Below are 16,538 nucleotides of genomic sequence, written 5' to 3' on the forward strand. Positions count from 1 at the left end.
CCAAGCCCCGGAGCTGACCCCTTTGATCGGTCCCTGGCCGCCCTTCCGCCAGAGCTTGGCTCACGTTACAGCGAATTGTGGTCTGGCCTCCCTGCACCTCCGCTTTCGTGGAGCGTCCCTCGGGGCAGGGCTGCTGGGTCGACTTCACTTTTCTGGGCGCCTGGGTCCCCGCGTAGTCAGTCGTAGAAGTCAGAAACTTCCATGTCCCCACCCCCACTTTGATATTCAGCCGGTCACCGCTTCCTGCTAATCTTCCCTCCACCTCCCAGTGCCTCTCAAATCCCTCCTTTCCTCTGTCGGCCGCTGCCCTAGGTCAAGCTCTCATTATCTGTGACCTCTCCCCTCCAACAGCCGACCTGACTTCTCCCCTTGGACGGTGACAGGTAACTCAAACTTCAGTCTAGAGCCTTGATTCCCTTTCTCCCAAACCCGTTTCTCCCTCTGGAAAGTACATTCCAGAAGCCTGCAAGTCCTTGGTTCTTCGTGTCCTTCTGCAAGTCCTGTAAGCTCTACCTCCAAAAGACTGAATATTCCAGAACGGGTCCCTTTTTCTTCATCTTCAGCTCTGACACCTAGCCCCAGTCCCACCATCACTAGCCCCACCTAGCCCCAGTCCCCATCATCTCTTTCCTGAACTTCCACCCTGCCAGAGGCTCCCCCTGTGTTGCCATTTGGCCCCTTTAGTTAATTCTCAAAGCAATTAAGAGTGATCTTTGTAAAACAGGTCATGTCTCATTTAAAAATGGGCGAAGGACAGGAATAGACATTTCATTGATGTCATAGATGGCAAATATGTGCATGAAAGAAGATATTCAACATCATTAGCCATTAGGGAAGTGCAGATTTCCTATTTGCACACCTACCAGGACAGCTAAAATTTAAAAAGAGTGATAATACCAAATGCTGGTGAATAGATGGAGAAACTGAGTTTCTCATGTATTCCTGATGGGAATGTAAAAACGGTATAGCTACTGTGGAAAAGGGTACGACAGTTTCTTACAAAACTAAACATGACCTTACCTGAACACATCAAGCTTTTCCCCACCCCAGGTCTTGGCTCCGAAGTCACCTTCTCAGTGAAGCCTTCCCTGACCACCCTGTCTAAAGTAGCCACTTCTATCACCTGTCCACCATTAGATCGCATTAGAGACTTCTCACCACCTGAAATTGATTATTGGTTAACTTATTTATTGTTTATTAACAATTGGTTAACCAATTGTTTACTGGTTAACTTGTTTATTACCCCCTTTAGCCTTCTGTGGCCCCAAGACTTGAATCAGAGCTCCATGAGATTAAGAACGTTGTCTTTCTTGTACCCTGTTATTTTCCCAGCACCTAGCACAGTGCCGGGTAAATAAACAGTAGTAAATAAATATTTGGTGAATGAATGAATGAACACTTTCCTTACTGATCTCTCTGGCCTCCCTCCAACCCCCTCCCCTCCCCCACCCCACTGCAGCCTGGGTAGTTTTAGAAAATGCAAATCTGACCAGGTCAACTCCTAGATTATAAATCCCCAAGAGCTTCTTGCCCTCAGAATAAAGTCCAGACTCCCTGTATATGTGGCAGGGTTTCTTGGGAAGGGCATGAAATGTTGCCTGTAAATAAGGTTCCGGTCAACTATCAGGCTTGGATTTTAACCTGAGACCCTGGGAGTCATTGAAGGCTGTTGAGCAGTGGAAGCACACGGCTGATTCCAAGGAAACACTCTCTGTGAGGAATGTGGGTGGGAAGTAAAGGAGGTAGAGGACAGAGAGCCCACAAAAGAAGCTGTTGAAATGGTTCTGGTTGAGAAGAGTCCAAAACAAGAGAAAATTGACTCTAGAAATATTGAGGATAGAAAATGAACTAGCTTTGGTGACTGAGTACGTGGGGGAAAGAGAAAAGAAAGTTTTCTGTCACTCTTCCTAACTTCCTTCCCTTTTTATTTATTTATTTATTTATTTTAGTTGATTTACAATATTATGTTTCAGGTGTACAGCAGAGTGATTCGGTTGTATATATATATATATGTTTTTTTTCAGATTATTTTCCATTATAGGTTATTACAAGATATTGAAGATAGTTTCCTGTGTTATACACTAAATCCTTGTTGCTTATCTATTTTATGTATAGTAATTTGTATCTGTTAATTGCGTACTCCTAATTTATCCCCCCCCCCAATCCCGTTCATTTCCCCTTCGGAAACCATAACTAACTTCCTTCATTTATACAACAAACACTTATTGAGCACCTACTGGATGCCAATGAACCAGGCAGTAAAGACCCCTGTTGTAGCACAATGAATAATCTAGGGCAGGAGGCCAATGAGAAGACTAAAAAATAAACAAGCAGACTTTGGGACTGGGGCAAATGCTGGCAAGGAAATAAAAGAGGCGTGTGAGGTTAATTTCAAAGTACCTGGGGTGTCAGGAAAGGCCTCTCTGAGGAAGCAATGTTTGACCTGAGAGTTGAGCAATGGAAAGGAGCCAGTGGAGCAAAGAGCCAAGAGTAGATCCAGGAAGAAGGGCAGCAAGTGCAAAGGCCCTGAGTCAGGGGCAGAGTGGCGGAGAGTTGAGGTAGGAAATGTAGTCACGGGCAGCCTCCCCTAGGCCTTTGGAATATTTATTTTAGGCAGATAACAGTCTCTGGAATGTTCTAAGCAGGGAGCTGACATGCTCTAGCAAGAAGGCTCTGCTTGTGAGGCAGCTGGGAAGCTAGTGAAGGGATGAGAGAGATTCTGTTGAAGGAAAGGCAGATGGGGTCCTGCTCCCTCACTGGCTCCATTCTCTTCACCCCACCCCAGCCACCCTAACACCCCCAAAGGGAGGTGGGGGCCCTGCCAGCCAGAGGGTCCCCTGGGGTTTGCCTAAGGCAAACAGGAAGCCACAGCCCAGTGAGACGGGCCTGGGAACCAGCAACTGAGAAAGCAGGTCTCCTGGGTCCCTGGCCCTTTTCCTTCCGTGACTGCAGCAGTGACAGACACAGAGATTCACATGGAGGGGGTGGGGCGGGGTGGGGGGGAGGAGAGAGAGAGAGAGAGGAGACATGGAGGGGTGTGTGGCAGAAGAACAGATTGAAGAGTCAGGACGCCTGGGTTCTGGTGCCCAGTTGTACCACCAGCCCAGTGTGTGATCTCAGGCAACACCCTGCCTTTGGTGGCGGGGGAGGGCTCGATTTTCCCACTTCTAAATGGGTTCCTTCCATAACTGAAGCAGGGGCTTCCTGGGGAAGAACTGGGAGACAAAGGGGCATTAACCATCAGTCATTCCTCAGTACCGCTGCAAAGGAGCCCCAGTGGCAGAATGGCTTGAACCCTTAGCTATTAATGGACACTGTCTCTCACGAATTGAGAGCGCTTGCTATGTGCTGTGCTGGGCTACAAGTGCCGTATGTATAGCATCCTGTTTAATCTCCACAAACAATATATATTTTTTTAATTTATGAAATTTATTTTCTTATATAAATTATGAATTTCTCTGGGTAGACAGCCTTCACCTTACTGCACTGATAGCACATCTGTAATACCAAGCTACGGGACAAGTCTTAACAAGGTCTGTATTCAACATAGCACTTGTCTACCGGGCACTGTAGAGCAGGATGAGGAAAAGCCAGGGTCCATCTCAGGTGAAGAAGGGCGAGGGGGCAGTGTGTCTCCCCTTCTGACAGTTGTTTTTCTCTGGGGAAGGGGAACATGCAAGGTTATGTCTGGATTCTGGAAGTGGGAGGAGATCTTGGAGGCTGAGAAGCCCAATGCAGCACTGCAGCTCGGCTCCCTTTATCTCTGAGGGAAGCAGGGACTCCTCTTTCACTCATCTGTAACACGTCACTCTGGCCTGGCTGATACTTTGGGGAAACGGGGACAGGGGTCATCATCGAATTAGCAGCAATTAAGAACAGGCCATACACTGTCACAGTGTGGAGGTGTCGTCCTGGCCCCAGGGACCTGAAAGCACAAACAATATTTTGAGACTACGGTTATTATCCCCAGTTTACAGAGAAAGAAACTAAGGCTTAGAAAGATGAAGACATTTAGCCAAGTGGCGGAGGTGGAAGATTCAAACTCAGGTCTGCCAGATCCCACTGTATGTGTGATGGGCTGGTTGTACGGAGGTGGAGAAAGGCCCAAGAGATGTTGGTTGAATGAATGAAGGGGGTGTGTGTGTGAAGGGAAATGAACTAAGAGCCTGGGGTTGAAGGAGGGAGGAGGGGGAGAAGGAGAGAGCCTGGACCCAGTCATTCAACAAATATTCCTTGGTGCCTACACTATAACGTGCCAAGCACTGTTCCGGGGCACTGTGTGTACAGTTGTGAACAGGACAAAGTCTCTGCCACAAGGGGCTTTCTAGTGGGGAAACAGAAATCCATCAAGAAAGGAGACATACAAATAAGATCATCTCACATGGTGGTAAGTGCTGTGATGAAAATAAAACACGGTAGCGGGGAGGAGGCGAGTTTTGTGGTTCTGGAGGGGTGCATGGAGAAAGGGCCTGAGGCATGACCACCCCTTCCTCTCCGGGGGGACTGCCCGTCCTCCCCCACAGACGTCCATGGTTCAGTGCCCACCAGGTCCCCGCCTGCCCCAGCATCCCCTGCGCGGCGAAGCTGGGTGTCCCGGGGAGTCTGGCCACCATGCCACCTCCTCTCCTTCTCTTCTTCCTCCTCCTGTTCCTTACCCCCATGGGAGTCGGGCCCCAGGAAACACACCTACTGGAGGCTAAAGGTATGTCCGGAGGGCAGAGATGGATGGAAGGGCTGGAAACCTGGGTTCCGGTTGGGTGCCCTTGGGCAAGTCACTTACCCTCTCTGAGCCTCCATTTTGTTATTTGTAAAATTCAGGGGAGGACTGCAAGGACTCTGAGGACGTATCCACTCCCAGCTGGTGGGGTCGTCGGCTTTATAACCCACTGTGAGGCGTGAAGGGGGCTAGGGGCTCCTCACTCCCCACCCCCATCCTTCTCTCTCTCCACAGAGGGAGGCAATGCTGTGCTGCCATGCCTTGAAGGTCTCTCAGATGGTCCCCCTGAGCAGCTGGCCTGGTTTCGGGGCTCCCAATCAACACCCTTCTTAGAGCTGAGACTAGGGTTACCAGGCCTGGGCATCCATGTAGGGCCCCTGGGCACCCTGAAGGAGCCCCAGGGAACCTTGCTGTTCATCTTCAATGTCTCCGACCAGATGGGGGGCTTCTACCTGTGCCAGCCAGGCCCCTCTTCTGAGCAAGCCTGGCAGCCTGGCTGGACGGTCAGCGTGAAGGGCAGCGGTGAGGTCCGGGCTGGGGCAGGGAGGGCTGGATGAGAAGAGGGAGGCCCACCGTAGATGGAGGAGGTCCAGCAGCTGAAATGGATCTGGAGGGAGGGGCTGGAGGGTCCGAGGGACAAGCTGGGAGCCAGTTTTAGGTGGCTTCTAAAAACTGCTGTGGCTTCGTGACGTCAACACTGCTCTGCTCTGTATTTGTCTTTCACTCTTTTCTCTGAGTCGCCGTTTCTCTGTCTCTCTCTGGGTCTTTGCCTCTGCCTTTCTGGGTCTCTGTATCTCTCTGCCTCTCCTAGATGTCTCTGTATCTGGTTCTGGGTATCTTCCCAGGAGAACTGTTCCGGTGGAAGGCTTCAGACCTAAATGACCCAAGCTGTGGCCTGGGGGACAGGTCCTCAGAGGGCCCCAGGCCCTCTTCTGGTCACCCCACAAGGTCCCAGCTCTATGTGTGGGCCAAGAACCGCCCTGAGATCTTACACACAGACTCTGCCTGTGCCCCACCTAACGGCACTTTGAACCAGAGCAACAACCACGGTAAGGTGCTGGGGAGATGCCAGGAAGTGGGGGGATGGTAACTGGGAACTGGAGGGTGTGCAGGGGAGGAGACCCCCAAGGACTACACTTTCCTAGCCTTGGCTCTCCTTGCCCCAGACCTCACTGTGGCCCCTGGCTCCACACTCTCGCTGTCCTGTGGGGCATCCCGTACCTCATTGGCCAGAGGCCCCATCTCCTGGATCCATGTGCGTCCCAAGAAGCCTAGCATCAAATTGCTGAGCCTAAACCTGAGTGAGGATGCCCAACTCAGAGAGATGTGGGTCATGGGCACCCTCGGGGGAAAGGCTGTTCTGTTGCTGCCCGAGATCACAGCTCAAGATGCTGGCATCTATCATTGTAACCATGGCAACGTGACCACCCAGGTGCAGCTGAAGGTCACTGCCCAGTCAGGTAGAGTTTCTCCCAATTGTGGGGCATCTGAGTGGGGCTACTGGGAAGAACCGGAAGCATGGCAACCTTGGTTCCCCAACCTGAGGGCTAGTAGCAGCCTCATCCCGAGCCCCAACCTCTACACTGAACACTGACCCCAACTTTTTCCTCCCTTGCTTCCAAGACATTACTTTTCTGGGTCTTTTACCACTGGTTGTTCCTTCCCATCAACTTTGGGAGAGCCTTCCTTCCTCCCTCATTCCTCACTGTTGGAGCCTTGAGCCCTCTTCTTATCCCTGTCTACACTCTCTCACCCTTGATTACACACTCTTCCTGTTTGACCTCCTTTACTCCCATGGCTCCTTAGGCCACCATGCCTTGGTGACTCAGTTCCATACACCCCACACCCAACCAACTCCTGGCATTGCCATTTGATGTCCCATGGACATTGCAGGCTCAACATGTACAAAATCAAACTTGATATCTTCCTCAAGCACAGTCTTCTAGGTGGCCCTAGAAGTGAAGGACACTACCACCTGCCCATGTGCCCAAGCCAGCAACCTGGGCATCCTTCCTTTCCTCACCTGTCCATCAAATTGGCCATAATGTTCTGCCCGTTCTGTCTCCCTTCTTTCAATCCTACCATGCTACTGCAACCACAATTCTCAAACTCATCCTGAACTTTCCCTCCAAACTCGACCTCACCAGCACATTGCCGGGTCTCACCTCTAACCTTGTGAACTCAACTCTGCCCTTTACGTTGACCATGGCGGTCCTTAACTGCAGCAGGAAGCTGATCATTATGCTCCCCTTAATCCTAACATTGTGTCTGACTATAGTCATAGTTTGTTCATGGTTTGCTTAACAGATGCCACTCCAGGCCCCGTGCCAGGCTCCGGGTCCTCAGAGGGAGGGAGGAGAGCCCTCCCTGTAGCTTGGGATGTTGAGGATCTGTGTCTTGCCCCGGCCCTCCAGACTTATGGCCCTTTGAGGTCTTGAGGCTGGACAGCAAGATGCCAGCCCGGGGTCTTCAACTCATAGCTCCTTCCCCCTAGCAGTATGGCATTGGCTACTGGAGACTGGTTGCTGGATAGTCCCTGTTGTGACTTTAGTTTATCTGATCTTCTGCCTGGGTGCCCTGGTGGGCTTTCTTCATCTTCGAAGAGGTGAGTCATGTCCCCCAGCTGGTCTTCCCAAACTTACCCCTCCCTCCTCAGGAGAGGCCACACTGGCCAGTCTGACAACCATCTGTTTCTCCTCCCACACCTCCCCCACAGACCTCAAAATCCTGCCCCCACTCCTTTTCTACCCCCTCCCCCAAACTACCCGAGCTCTTTGGAATTTGAAATCCCATCTCCTCCAAGTGACTTCCCCAGCATCCCCCAAATCTTCACTCTTGAGTCCCTCCTCTAATCATTCCCCTTAACTCCCACCAGCCCTGATCCTGAGGAGGAAAAGAAAGCGAATGACAGATCCCACTAGAAGGTAATGATGCCAGCGCCCTCCAGGCTCCCACTCCTGCACTTTCACCTTATGCTTTGCACTTGCTGTTTCCTCTGCTCAGGGTGTCTTTTCTCCATCTCTATGGTTGAAATACTGCCCAACCTTCAAAGCCCAGCACCAAAGCTACCTCCTCTGTGAAGTCCTCCTTCGAGTGATCGCAGACCCCTCTGTAGGCTGTGGCAGAACAGAGGTGCTCATAACAAGTGACCACATTTTAACCTCTGAGGGTCTAGCCTGAATCTTGAGTGTCCCCTCCAGTCCCCTCCAGGCCTGGCCTCACAGTGCAATTCCCCTTCCTCCGCCAGGTTCTTCAAAGTGACGCCTCCCCCTGGAAACGGGGCCCAGAACCAGTACGGGAACATGCTCTCCCTCTCCACTCCCCACTCAGGCACGGGTAGGAGGCACCGCCAGGTCCCTGACCCAGAGCTAGAGCCCCACCCATTTTCCTCATCCTTCTAGACCCCTGAACTCCAAGCCTTCCCGAGCTCGGAGCTCCGCCTTCAGAAAAGAGCCCGCCCCATGGTGCGGAGTCCCGCCCAGACTTGAGCCCCGCCCCCAGGACCAAGACCCGCCCCCAGAACTCGTATCCCCGCCCCCAGACTCGGGACCTGAAGTCCGGTTCTGACCCCAGAACCTCGCCCGAGACTTCAGGCCACGCCTCTAGATTTAGATCCCGCCCCGCTGGCTCAAGGCTGGGTACCTAGACCCGGAGTCCTCCAGCAGGCCCTGAAGCATCCTCTGCCCGTAGCCCTGACCGCCCCCATCTCCTCTCACCCGCCAGGACGCGCCCTGCGGTGGGCTGCGGGCCTGGGAGCCACCGTGCCGTCCTACGGAAATCCGCCCAGCGACGTCCAGGAGGCCAGAGCCGCGGGGTCCCGGAGCCCACCAGGAACCGGTGATCGAGGGGGGTGGTTACTCACATGGGAGGTGTTGGAGCGGTCTGTGCTGGGAATAGTGGACTGGGGCCTGGAGGAGGGGGGCCGTGACCCGGTTCCCACCCCCATCCCCAAACCCCAGGCCCAGAAGAAGAGGAAGCGGAGGCCTATGAGGAGCCGGACAGTGAGGAGGGCTCCGAGTTCTACGAGAACGACTCCAACCTTGGGCAGGACCAGCTCTCCCAGGGTAAGACTGCCCTCCCTCATCCTCACCTTCTCAGCCGGGGTGGGCTGTGGGCCCTCCCTGGATCCCCCTCCTTCTCCACCAGATGGCAGCGGCTATGAGAACCCTGAGGAAGGGGTCTTGGGTCCTGAGGATGAAGACTCCTTCTCCAACGGTAATCTGGGGTACTCGTGAGGCCTCATAGACTTGGGAGAACCCACAGGGCTGTGGATCCCCTACAGGGCCGGAGTGGTCCCTGGAGTTCTCTTTTTTCGGCAGCAGCTGAGTCTTATGAGAATGAGGATGAAGAACTGGCCCAGCCAGTTGCCAGGACAACAGGTGTGTGTGAGGATGGTCACATTCCTGCGGGGTGGGTGGTGGTGGTGGTGTGTGTGACGCGAAGGCTGGGAGTGACTTCCCTCTTCCTTCTCCAGACTTCCTGAGCCCCCATGGGTCAGCCTGGGACCCCAGCAGGGAGGCAACCTCCCTTGGTGAGAAGTGCTTGGGACCTGCCTGTCTTGTCCAGATTGGGTTGATGTGGCCTCGGCTCTAATGTCAGGCCCGACCTTGACCTTGGTTCTGACCCCAGACTCAAGCCCAATCCTGACCTTAGATTTGACTCCTAACTCTAACCTCAACACTGACCCCAATGCCCATCCTGACGCCCAGTATTCACCCCATCCCTCATCATCAACATCAGCCCCAACCCCAATCCAGTTCCAGCCTGGACTTTGACCTCCAGCTCACCTCAGCCCCAACGCAGACCTCAGCTTTGACCTGAGCTGTCTCTACAACCTCCACACAACTCTGACTCCTTCCAATTCCGTTCTTCACTTTTTCTCTGACCCCGACCATAATCTAACCACATGTGATCAAACCCTACAACAAACAAGGGCCCAGAACCTGATGCTACCCCTGTCACTCCTTCCTAATACAATATTGTTCAAGCCTTCCACTTTCCTCTGCCCCTAAGACTCCCTCAGTATCTTAGGCTGCACTTCCCTTCCCCAAGCCCCCAGCATGGCTCCCAGGCTTCCAACTCTCCATCCCCTGGCCAAGCAGGGTCCCAGTCTTATGAGGATATGAGAGGGATCCTGTATGCAGCCCCCCAGCTCCGCTTTGTTCAAGCCCAGCCTGGTCCCAGTCATGAAGAAGGTGGGTGCTTCTCCTGCTGTCTCCCATTGTCCTCTGAGGCTTCCTCCCTCCCAGCTGACTTTCAGCTCCACTTATATCTTACTCCTTCCTGGTCCTGACCAGATGCAGACTCTTACGAGAATATGGATAATCCCGATGGACCAGAACCAGCATGGCGAGGAGGGGGCCACATGGGCACCTGGAGCAACTAGGTGATTCCCTTCAGGTGAGCTGGGAACTGCCCTCCAGGGATGGGAAAGAAGACGGGAGATGAATAGGGATGGAAGTGGGGTGCTGGCTCCTGGCCTGCTCCCCATTACCATTTCTTCTGCATAGCATGGGCCTCCTCAGGCCCCTGAGATCCACACCTGACTCTGAAATCTGGGACCCCCAGCAGATGGCGCCAGCCTCTGGAGCAGTGTTACTCAGGATGCGTGTTATCTGTGTACACACACAGTGTACACAAGCGAAACTTCAGCCCCCTTTGCACTCCCCAAATAAACTCAGTGAGCTCTTCCAATCCTGTGACATAGTGCCCTTGTGTGGGAGGGGAAGGGAAGGTGAGGATGCGTGTATTCCCATCCCCTCTTGAATCCAGCGCAGGAGGGAGAACTGCATCTCCGGAACCACAGGGCCTTTTCCCCGCCTGGGGCTTGGCCTGCACTCATCTCCCTCACCTGCCTGCCATTCCCGCCAGCCAGTCATTCAATCATTGTTCATTCAGCAGTTGTATTCGTGGTGCCCAGTGAAGACGAAGCAATCCAGGAATTGGCAGTCATCACTGCCATTTATTGAGCATCTACTATGTTGTAACATTAATGAAGGCATTTAACCTTTCTAATCATCTCTTATGTGCCAGGATTGTATCAGAGTATTTTATGTATACTTTAAGTGTGTGTATGTTTATATATATTAGCTCATTTTATCTTCACAAACAACCCTATTTCATAGATGAGGAGACTGAGGCAGAGACCCTAAATTACATGCCCAAGGCTTACCTAGTTAATAAATGCTGGGGTCAGAACTTGAACTCTGGCCATCTAATTCCAGAGCCTATATCATTCTTGACACTCTCCCTTCCTAGGTGCAGTTGTGTAGATGGAAAACCGAGGGTCAGAGAGGCCAAGTCATGCACTTAGCACTTCACAGAGCTGAATCCAGAAATCTGGCTGCTGTTCTAGCCATTGTGCCTACTGCCTGGTAAACTGCCTATGATATAAACCACAAACACAAAGACTTCAGAGCTAAAAGTCTCCAGGCCCTGAAACCATTATGTAGCAAGCTCTACCACACCCAAATTCCTGCCTGTCTCAGGCAGAGGTGGACTCAGTCATTGATAGTCTTGGTGTCATCTGCCTGGTCTCCCCAGCTCCAGTGCTCTTCTGAAACCCAGGACTGGCATCTGAAACCTAGTCCCTCTCCTGCTCCAGAAGTTTCAATGCTCTCTGTAAGATTGCCTAGACTTTTTCAGTACCTATATTTTTATTTCTAGAATTCCTTTTCTTAACGCACCTGTTCTTTCTTCATAATGTCCTGTGTTTGTTTTTGAGACTCTATTCCTTCTTTATCTCTGAACCTTTAAAACTTACTTTAACTGTATTAACGCTATTATGATGTACCAGGCATTGTTCTAATAAATACTTTACAAGTAACATCCCATTTCATCTTCATGACAATTCTATGAAGAAGGTACGTGAAAATTATTATCACCTTAGAGCTGAGAAGACTGAGGCACAGAGAAATTCAGTACTTCAGTTGCTAGCTGGCTTTAGGCAACTTACTCAAGCTCAATGACCTTCAGTGTTCCCAGTTATAAAGTAACATTGAGGAGGAGGTGATTATCATCATCTGTACAATGGGGTGTTTCTCCTGCAGGAGTTTCTTTGTGTTTCTCCTGCAGGAGTCCTTTGCCCCACTCACATCTTCTGGGGCCAGCTTGCTTTGGCTTCTGCCACAGTCTTACAGGCTACGCAGGTTTCTGACCATTTTATTCAGAGCAGGCTTTTGCCCTAGGGGTTTGGTCTGACTCCAAGCCCATACTCTGGTGACCCTGGGGATTCTGATTTCCTGTGGTGACTTTTTCCAAACTGCATCCCAAGGCCTGTGGATGGATTTTTTTCCCCTCTGTCTTCTGTGCCCAGAAGAGACAGTCCTTTCTCAGCTCCCAGCTTTGTGCGTGGGGCTTAGTTTCAGCTCTCTGCTCTTCCTGGGGATTCAGCCTTAACCTCTGTCCCCATGGGGGCATTAAAACTCCAATCCTAGGGATCCCAGCATTCCCATGCGCTGCCCTCTCAATGTTGTGGCTTTGATTTCCTTGTTATTTCTAGCACCAGGGAGATTCTGTCCTGCTTTGAGCTCAAGTATCTATTACGAAAAAGAAAAGAAAGAAAGCGATGCCTCTTGTTATATTTGCATAATGTATGCTTGGAATGCGGGGGATGGGAAGTGAACCTTCAGCATTTCCTTGGGCTTCCATCTTGGACACAGTCCATGTGGCAGAAACAAAATAAAAAAATAAATAAATATCCCAGATCTAGCTCAGGATTCACACCCCGAACTTACCCTTCAGCTAATGTAAGCTTTCCATATCGCCAAAGTTCCCACCATTCCCTATTGCCTTTCACCCAGGCTGCTTCATTCATGTAGGTCTCCTGCCTGTGCCTGAATCATTTGAACATGACACTCCTGGTGAAAACATCCTACCTTCTCAAGGGTGAATCCATGTCTGGGTCTTCTCTGTGCCCCTGGTACCCAGCCGGGGGATGGCAGAGATCAGGAGCTCAGGAAATGAGTGGGGAAGGAGGAGTGAATGAAGGACTGTGCCAGGTCCTGAGATTCAGGGGCCAGAGGCTGGAGCTACTCCTGTGAGCTCTGCTACCCAGCGAAGTCTTGGGAGAAGATGAGGAAGAGAGGTGTGCTAACTCCAGCCCAGTGCTCTGGAATCAGACTACCTGAGTTTGAATGCCAGCTCCAACCCTTTCTGGCTGTGTGACTCAAACTCTCTGTGCTGCAGTTTCCTGGTCTGTAGAATAGGGATAATAATGATAGCTACCTTAAGTGAATCTTAAATGAGATGTAAAGCACATGACAGTAGCATAGTAGGCACTGGAACATTAGCTATTATTATTATTTGGCATTTATTAAGGGCCTACTGTGTCCCAGGAGCCAGAGGGCACACAGAATATTTGGATTAGGAACTCCTCCAGTGCAGGGACCTGCTCAGAAGAAAGCCACACTCCAAAGCTTCGCAAATTCCCACCCCATGACCTGTTTCTTTGGCAGGGACTGGACCACTTATAGTTCCTGAACAAGATTTAGGGAGAAGGAGGCTTGAGAGAGGTTTCAGGCCCCCACGGTCACCCCTAGTTTGCAGGGGCCTCCCAGGTAGGGACCAAGGCTGCAGAAGGGCTTTTGGTGCAATCTCTATGCTTCCAGCCTTACTATAAAGAGTGGATGAAGAGTTCCCAGGGCTAGGAGGTCCTTGGAGTCCACTCTGCCAAGTCCAGAGTCTTTGTTCCTTGGGAAGCAGCCTCACCTGCTGGGGTTGTGTGCTTTCAGTCTTGACCTTGACTGAGTCTACTTGGAGGACTCGAAGTGTGGGCTGAGTTGGGGTGTGTGTGTAGAGGATTATCAGTGTAGCAGAGGAGGGGGATGGGATGGGATGTGGGTGGTCATCAAGATGCTGTACTGGGGGGACTTCCCTGGTGGCGCAGTGGTTAAGAATCCACCTGCCAATGCAGGGGACATGGGTTTGAGCCCTGGTCCGGGATGATCCCACATGCTGCAAGCAACTAAGCCCATGTGCCACAACTACTGAGCCCGCGTGCCACAATTACTGAAGCCCGAGCACCTAGAGCCTGTGCTCCGCAACAAGAGAAGCCACCGCAATGAGAAGCCCGCGCACTGCAACAAAGAGTAGCCCCCGCTCGCCGCAACTAGAGAAATCCCGCGTGCAGCAATGAAGACCCAACACAGCCAAAAATAGATAAATAAATTAATTAATTTGTAAAAAAAAAAAAAAAAGATGCTGTACTGGATGGATGTGTGAAGTACAAGTTATGTGAATGTTATGTGTGTGAGAGACAGGTGGTATTGGGTGTATGCTGTGTGGGTGTTATGTGTGAAGTATGGTGTGGCATGTACAGTGTGAGGTGTCAGGGGAGTGAAAATTAATAAAAGGAAACCTCACTAAAATGGAGTCTGAAGGGGGAGCTTTCATGCTGTACCACTTGTCATCAATTACAGGAAGAACTGTCAGTTAAAGACCCCAACAGAAGAATCACGGACAGGAAAGAATCATCAATTACAGGTCCCAACAGGAAAAGATGTACATTGCATCTCCTACAAGAAATCCACTACCTGAGCAACTCAGGCAATGAGAAACCATCATCACCCTGAACTCTCACGTTTCTCCAATGGACTTTCCTTCAAAACGACCCCTCCCAATGTCCTCCCTTTTCTCTATAAAATAACCTTCTTTGTTGGATTTGCCTATGGCTTTCGCTATAGCTTCCTTGTCCTAAATTGCAATTCCTCTGCCATTCCTGAATAAACCCATTCTTGCTGGTAAAATAACTGACTTTTATTTCTAAGGCCAACGGGGGTCATGCAGTTGGAGGCAATATGGGAGGTGTGAAGTGTAGGAGGGGTGTGTCTGTGTTAGCGCGCAAGTTTGTGTGCCCAACGCACAGTGAGGCCAAACAAACCAAAACATTGAGGTTGGGAGCAGAGAAAGGTTTATTGCAGGGCCCTGCAAGGAGACAGGTGGCTCACGCCCTAAAAAGCCTGGAGCTCCCCAAACGGTTTCGGCAAAGCATCGTTTTAAAAATTTATTTATTTATTTATTTATTTTTGGCTGCGTTGGGTCTTTGTTGCTGCACACGCGCTTTCTTTAGTTGCAGCGAGCGGGGGCTGAGCAGGGGCTACTCTTCGTTTCTGTGCTTGGGCTTCTCATTGCTGTGGCTTCTCTTGTTGTGGAGCACGGGCTCTAGGCGCGTGGGCTCAGTAGTTGTGGCTCACGGCCCCCTAGAGCGCAGGCTCAGTAGTTGTGGCGCACGGGCTTAGTTGCTCTGCGGCATGTGGGATCTTCCCGGACCAGGGCTCGAACCCGTGTCCCCTGCATTGGCAGGCGGATTCTTAACCACTGCGCCACCAGGGAAGTCCTGGTGGGGGGTTTTCACATCTGTAAAACAACTTAGGAAGTGTGCATCAAATATTGTTATCTAGGTATCAATACTTCAGAGAGGAGCTAAAGCAGAGGATATGGGGGAAGGGCCTGTCCCGGGAAGGTCTCATAGGGTCCTGATCGGTTACATCTGTGCTGCGTCGGGGTGCATGTTGTATAGGATTTGTGGATACAGTAGATGTGTGGAGGATATGTAGCCTCTGAGGTATGCAATGTCGTTGGTGGGTGTGTTGGGGAAATATAATGAAAAAACAAAACCTTTTTCCAACCCAGAAAACCTCTACACAGAGGTAGTAGAGACAGAAAACAGTTTTATTATTTTTTTTTTGAGTTTTTGAATTTTATTTTATTTATTTTTTTATACAGCACGTTCTTATTAGTTACCTATTTTATACATATTAATGTATATGTGTCAATCCTAATCTCCCACTTCATCCCACCGCCACCCCACCCCACCACCACCCTCCGCCGCCACTTTCTCCCCTTGGTGTCCATACGTTTGAGAAAACAGTTTTATTATTGAATAAGCATTAAACAGAATGCCAGGCACATTACAGGCAATCCCCTGAGAGATGGATTGCAAAAGCAGAAAGAAATCTCACCATTTTATATAGCCAAGCAGGTACCACCCATTATCCTGTTTTCAAGATAAATTTTCAAAACCCATATCTTGTTTTCAAGATAAACAATGACTAGGCCTCAAGTAAGAGGACTTGACACCACCTTTAGGCACACGTAGATCATCCTAACTTTATCATGGTGATCGGCTTTTATCCAAGGGCAAGACAAACTTCTGGCATCTTTTTTTTTTTTTTTTTCTAGAGTCTGATTTATCTAGTTTTCTTTCTTTTCTTTTCTTTTTAAATTTTTATTGGAGTATAGTTGCTTTACAGTATTTTTGATGGGAGGTGGTTTTGTATATTGCAGCAGAACCTCCATGAAGTTAGGCTGTTATTCTCCCACTGGAGCTGGGAGATGGAGAAATTGGGAGCTATTTCCCCTGATGCTTGCATTTCAAAAAGATGGCTCCAGAACTTATTTACAAAAGAGGAACAGACTCACAGACATAGAAAGCAAACTTATGGTTACCAAAGGGGAAAGGGAGTGGGGTGGGGGGAGGAATAAAGTAGGAGTTTGGGATTAGCAGATACAAACTACTAAATATAAAGTAGATAAACAACAAGGTCCTATTGCATAGCACAGGGAACTATATTCAATACCTTGTAATAAACTATAATGGAAAAGAATCTGAGAAAGAAAATATATAGAAAACTGAATCACTTTGCTGTACACCAGAAACTAACACAACATTGTAAATCAACTACACTTCAATTAAACAGAAAATGTCTCCCAGGTCCTGGAGTTCCTGAGTTATGAGACTGGCAAGAGGCTTAGTTAGCCATTACAAAGATTTACATACATTTTGAAAAGTTCCAAGAAAGAAATTCTGAAAGAAAAGGGA

General features: G+C 50.2%; 1 protein-coding gene across 1 annotated transcript; it reads left to right on the forward strand.

Moving 5' to 3' along the window:
- The first annotated feature begins 4,611 nt into the window (after positions 1-4,611).
- On the forward strand, positions 4,612-10,302 carry CD19 (CD19 molecule). Its single transcript, XM_028167636.2, has 15 exons — positions 4,612-4,702; positions 4,952-5,239; positions 5,563-5,766; positions 5,884-6,177; positions 7,212-7,322; positions 7,593-7,641; positions 7,965-8,053; positions 8,441-8,554; positions 8,677-8,781; positions 8,864-8,932; positions 9,040-9,096; positions 9,192-9,248; positions 9,820-9,912; positions 10,015-10,117; positions 10,228-10,302. The coding sequence occupies exons 1-14, from the start codon at positions 4,612-4,614 to the stop codon at positions 10,101-10,103; spliced, it is 1,710 nt and encodes a 569-aa protein (XP_028023437.2). The 3' UTR covers positions 10,104-10,117; positions 10,228-10,302.
- The last annotated feature ends 6,236 nt before the right edge of the window (positions 10,303-16,538 follow it).

The sequence above is a fragment of the Balaenoptera acutorostrata genome, chromosome 15, assembly GCF_949987535.1.
Source record: "Balaenoptera acutorostrata chromosome 15, mBalAcu1.1, whole genome shotgun sequence".
Taxonomy (NCBI): Eukaryota; Metazoa; Chordata; class Mammalia; order Artiodactyla; family Balaenopteridae; genus Balaenoptera; species Balaenoptera acutorostrata.

Excerpts from the sequence above, each read along its gene's own strand:
- CD19 (XM_028167636.2), top strand. The coding sequence starts at position 4,612 with ATGCCACCTCCTCTCCTTCTCTTCTTCCTCCTCCTGTTCCTTACCCCC. Across the intron at positions 8,933-9,039 it reads TGAAGACTCCTTCTCCAACG|CTGAGTCTTATGAGAATGAG; the intron begins GTAATCTGGGGT and ends TTTCGGCAGCAG. Across the intron at positions 9,097-9,191 it reads GCCAGTTGCCAGGACAACAG|ACTTCCTGAGCCCCCATGGG; the intron begins GTGTGTGTGAGG and ends TTCCTTCTCCAG.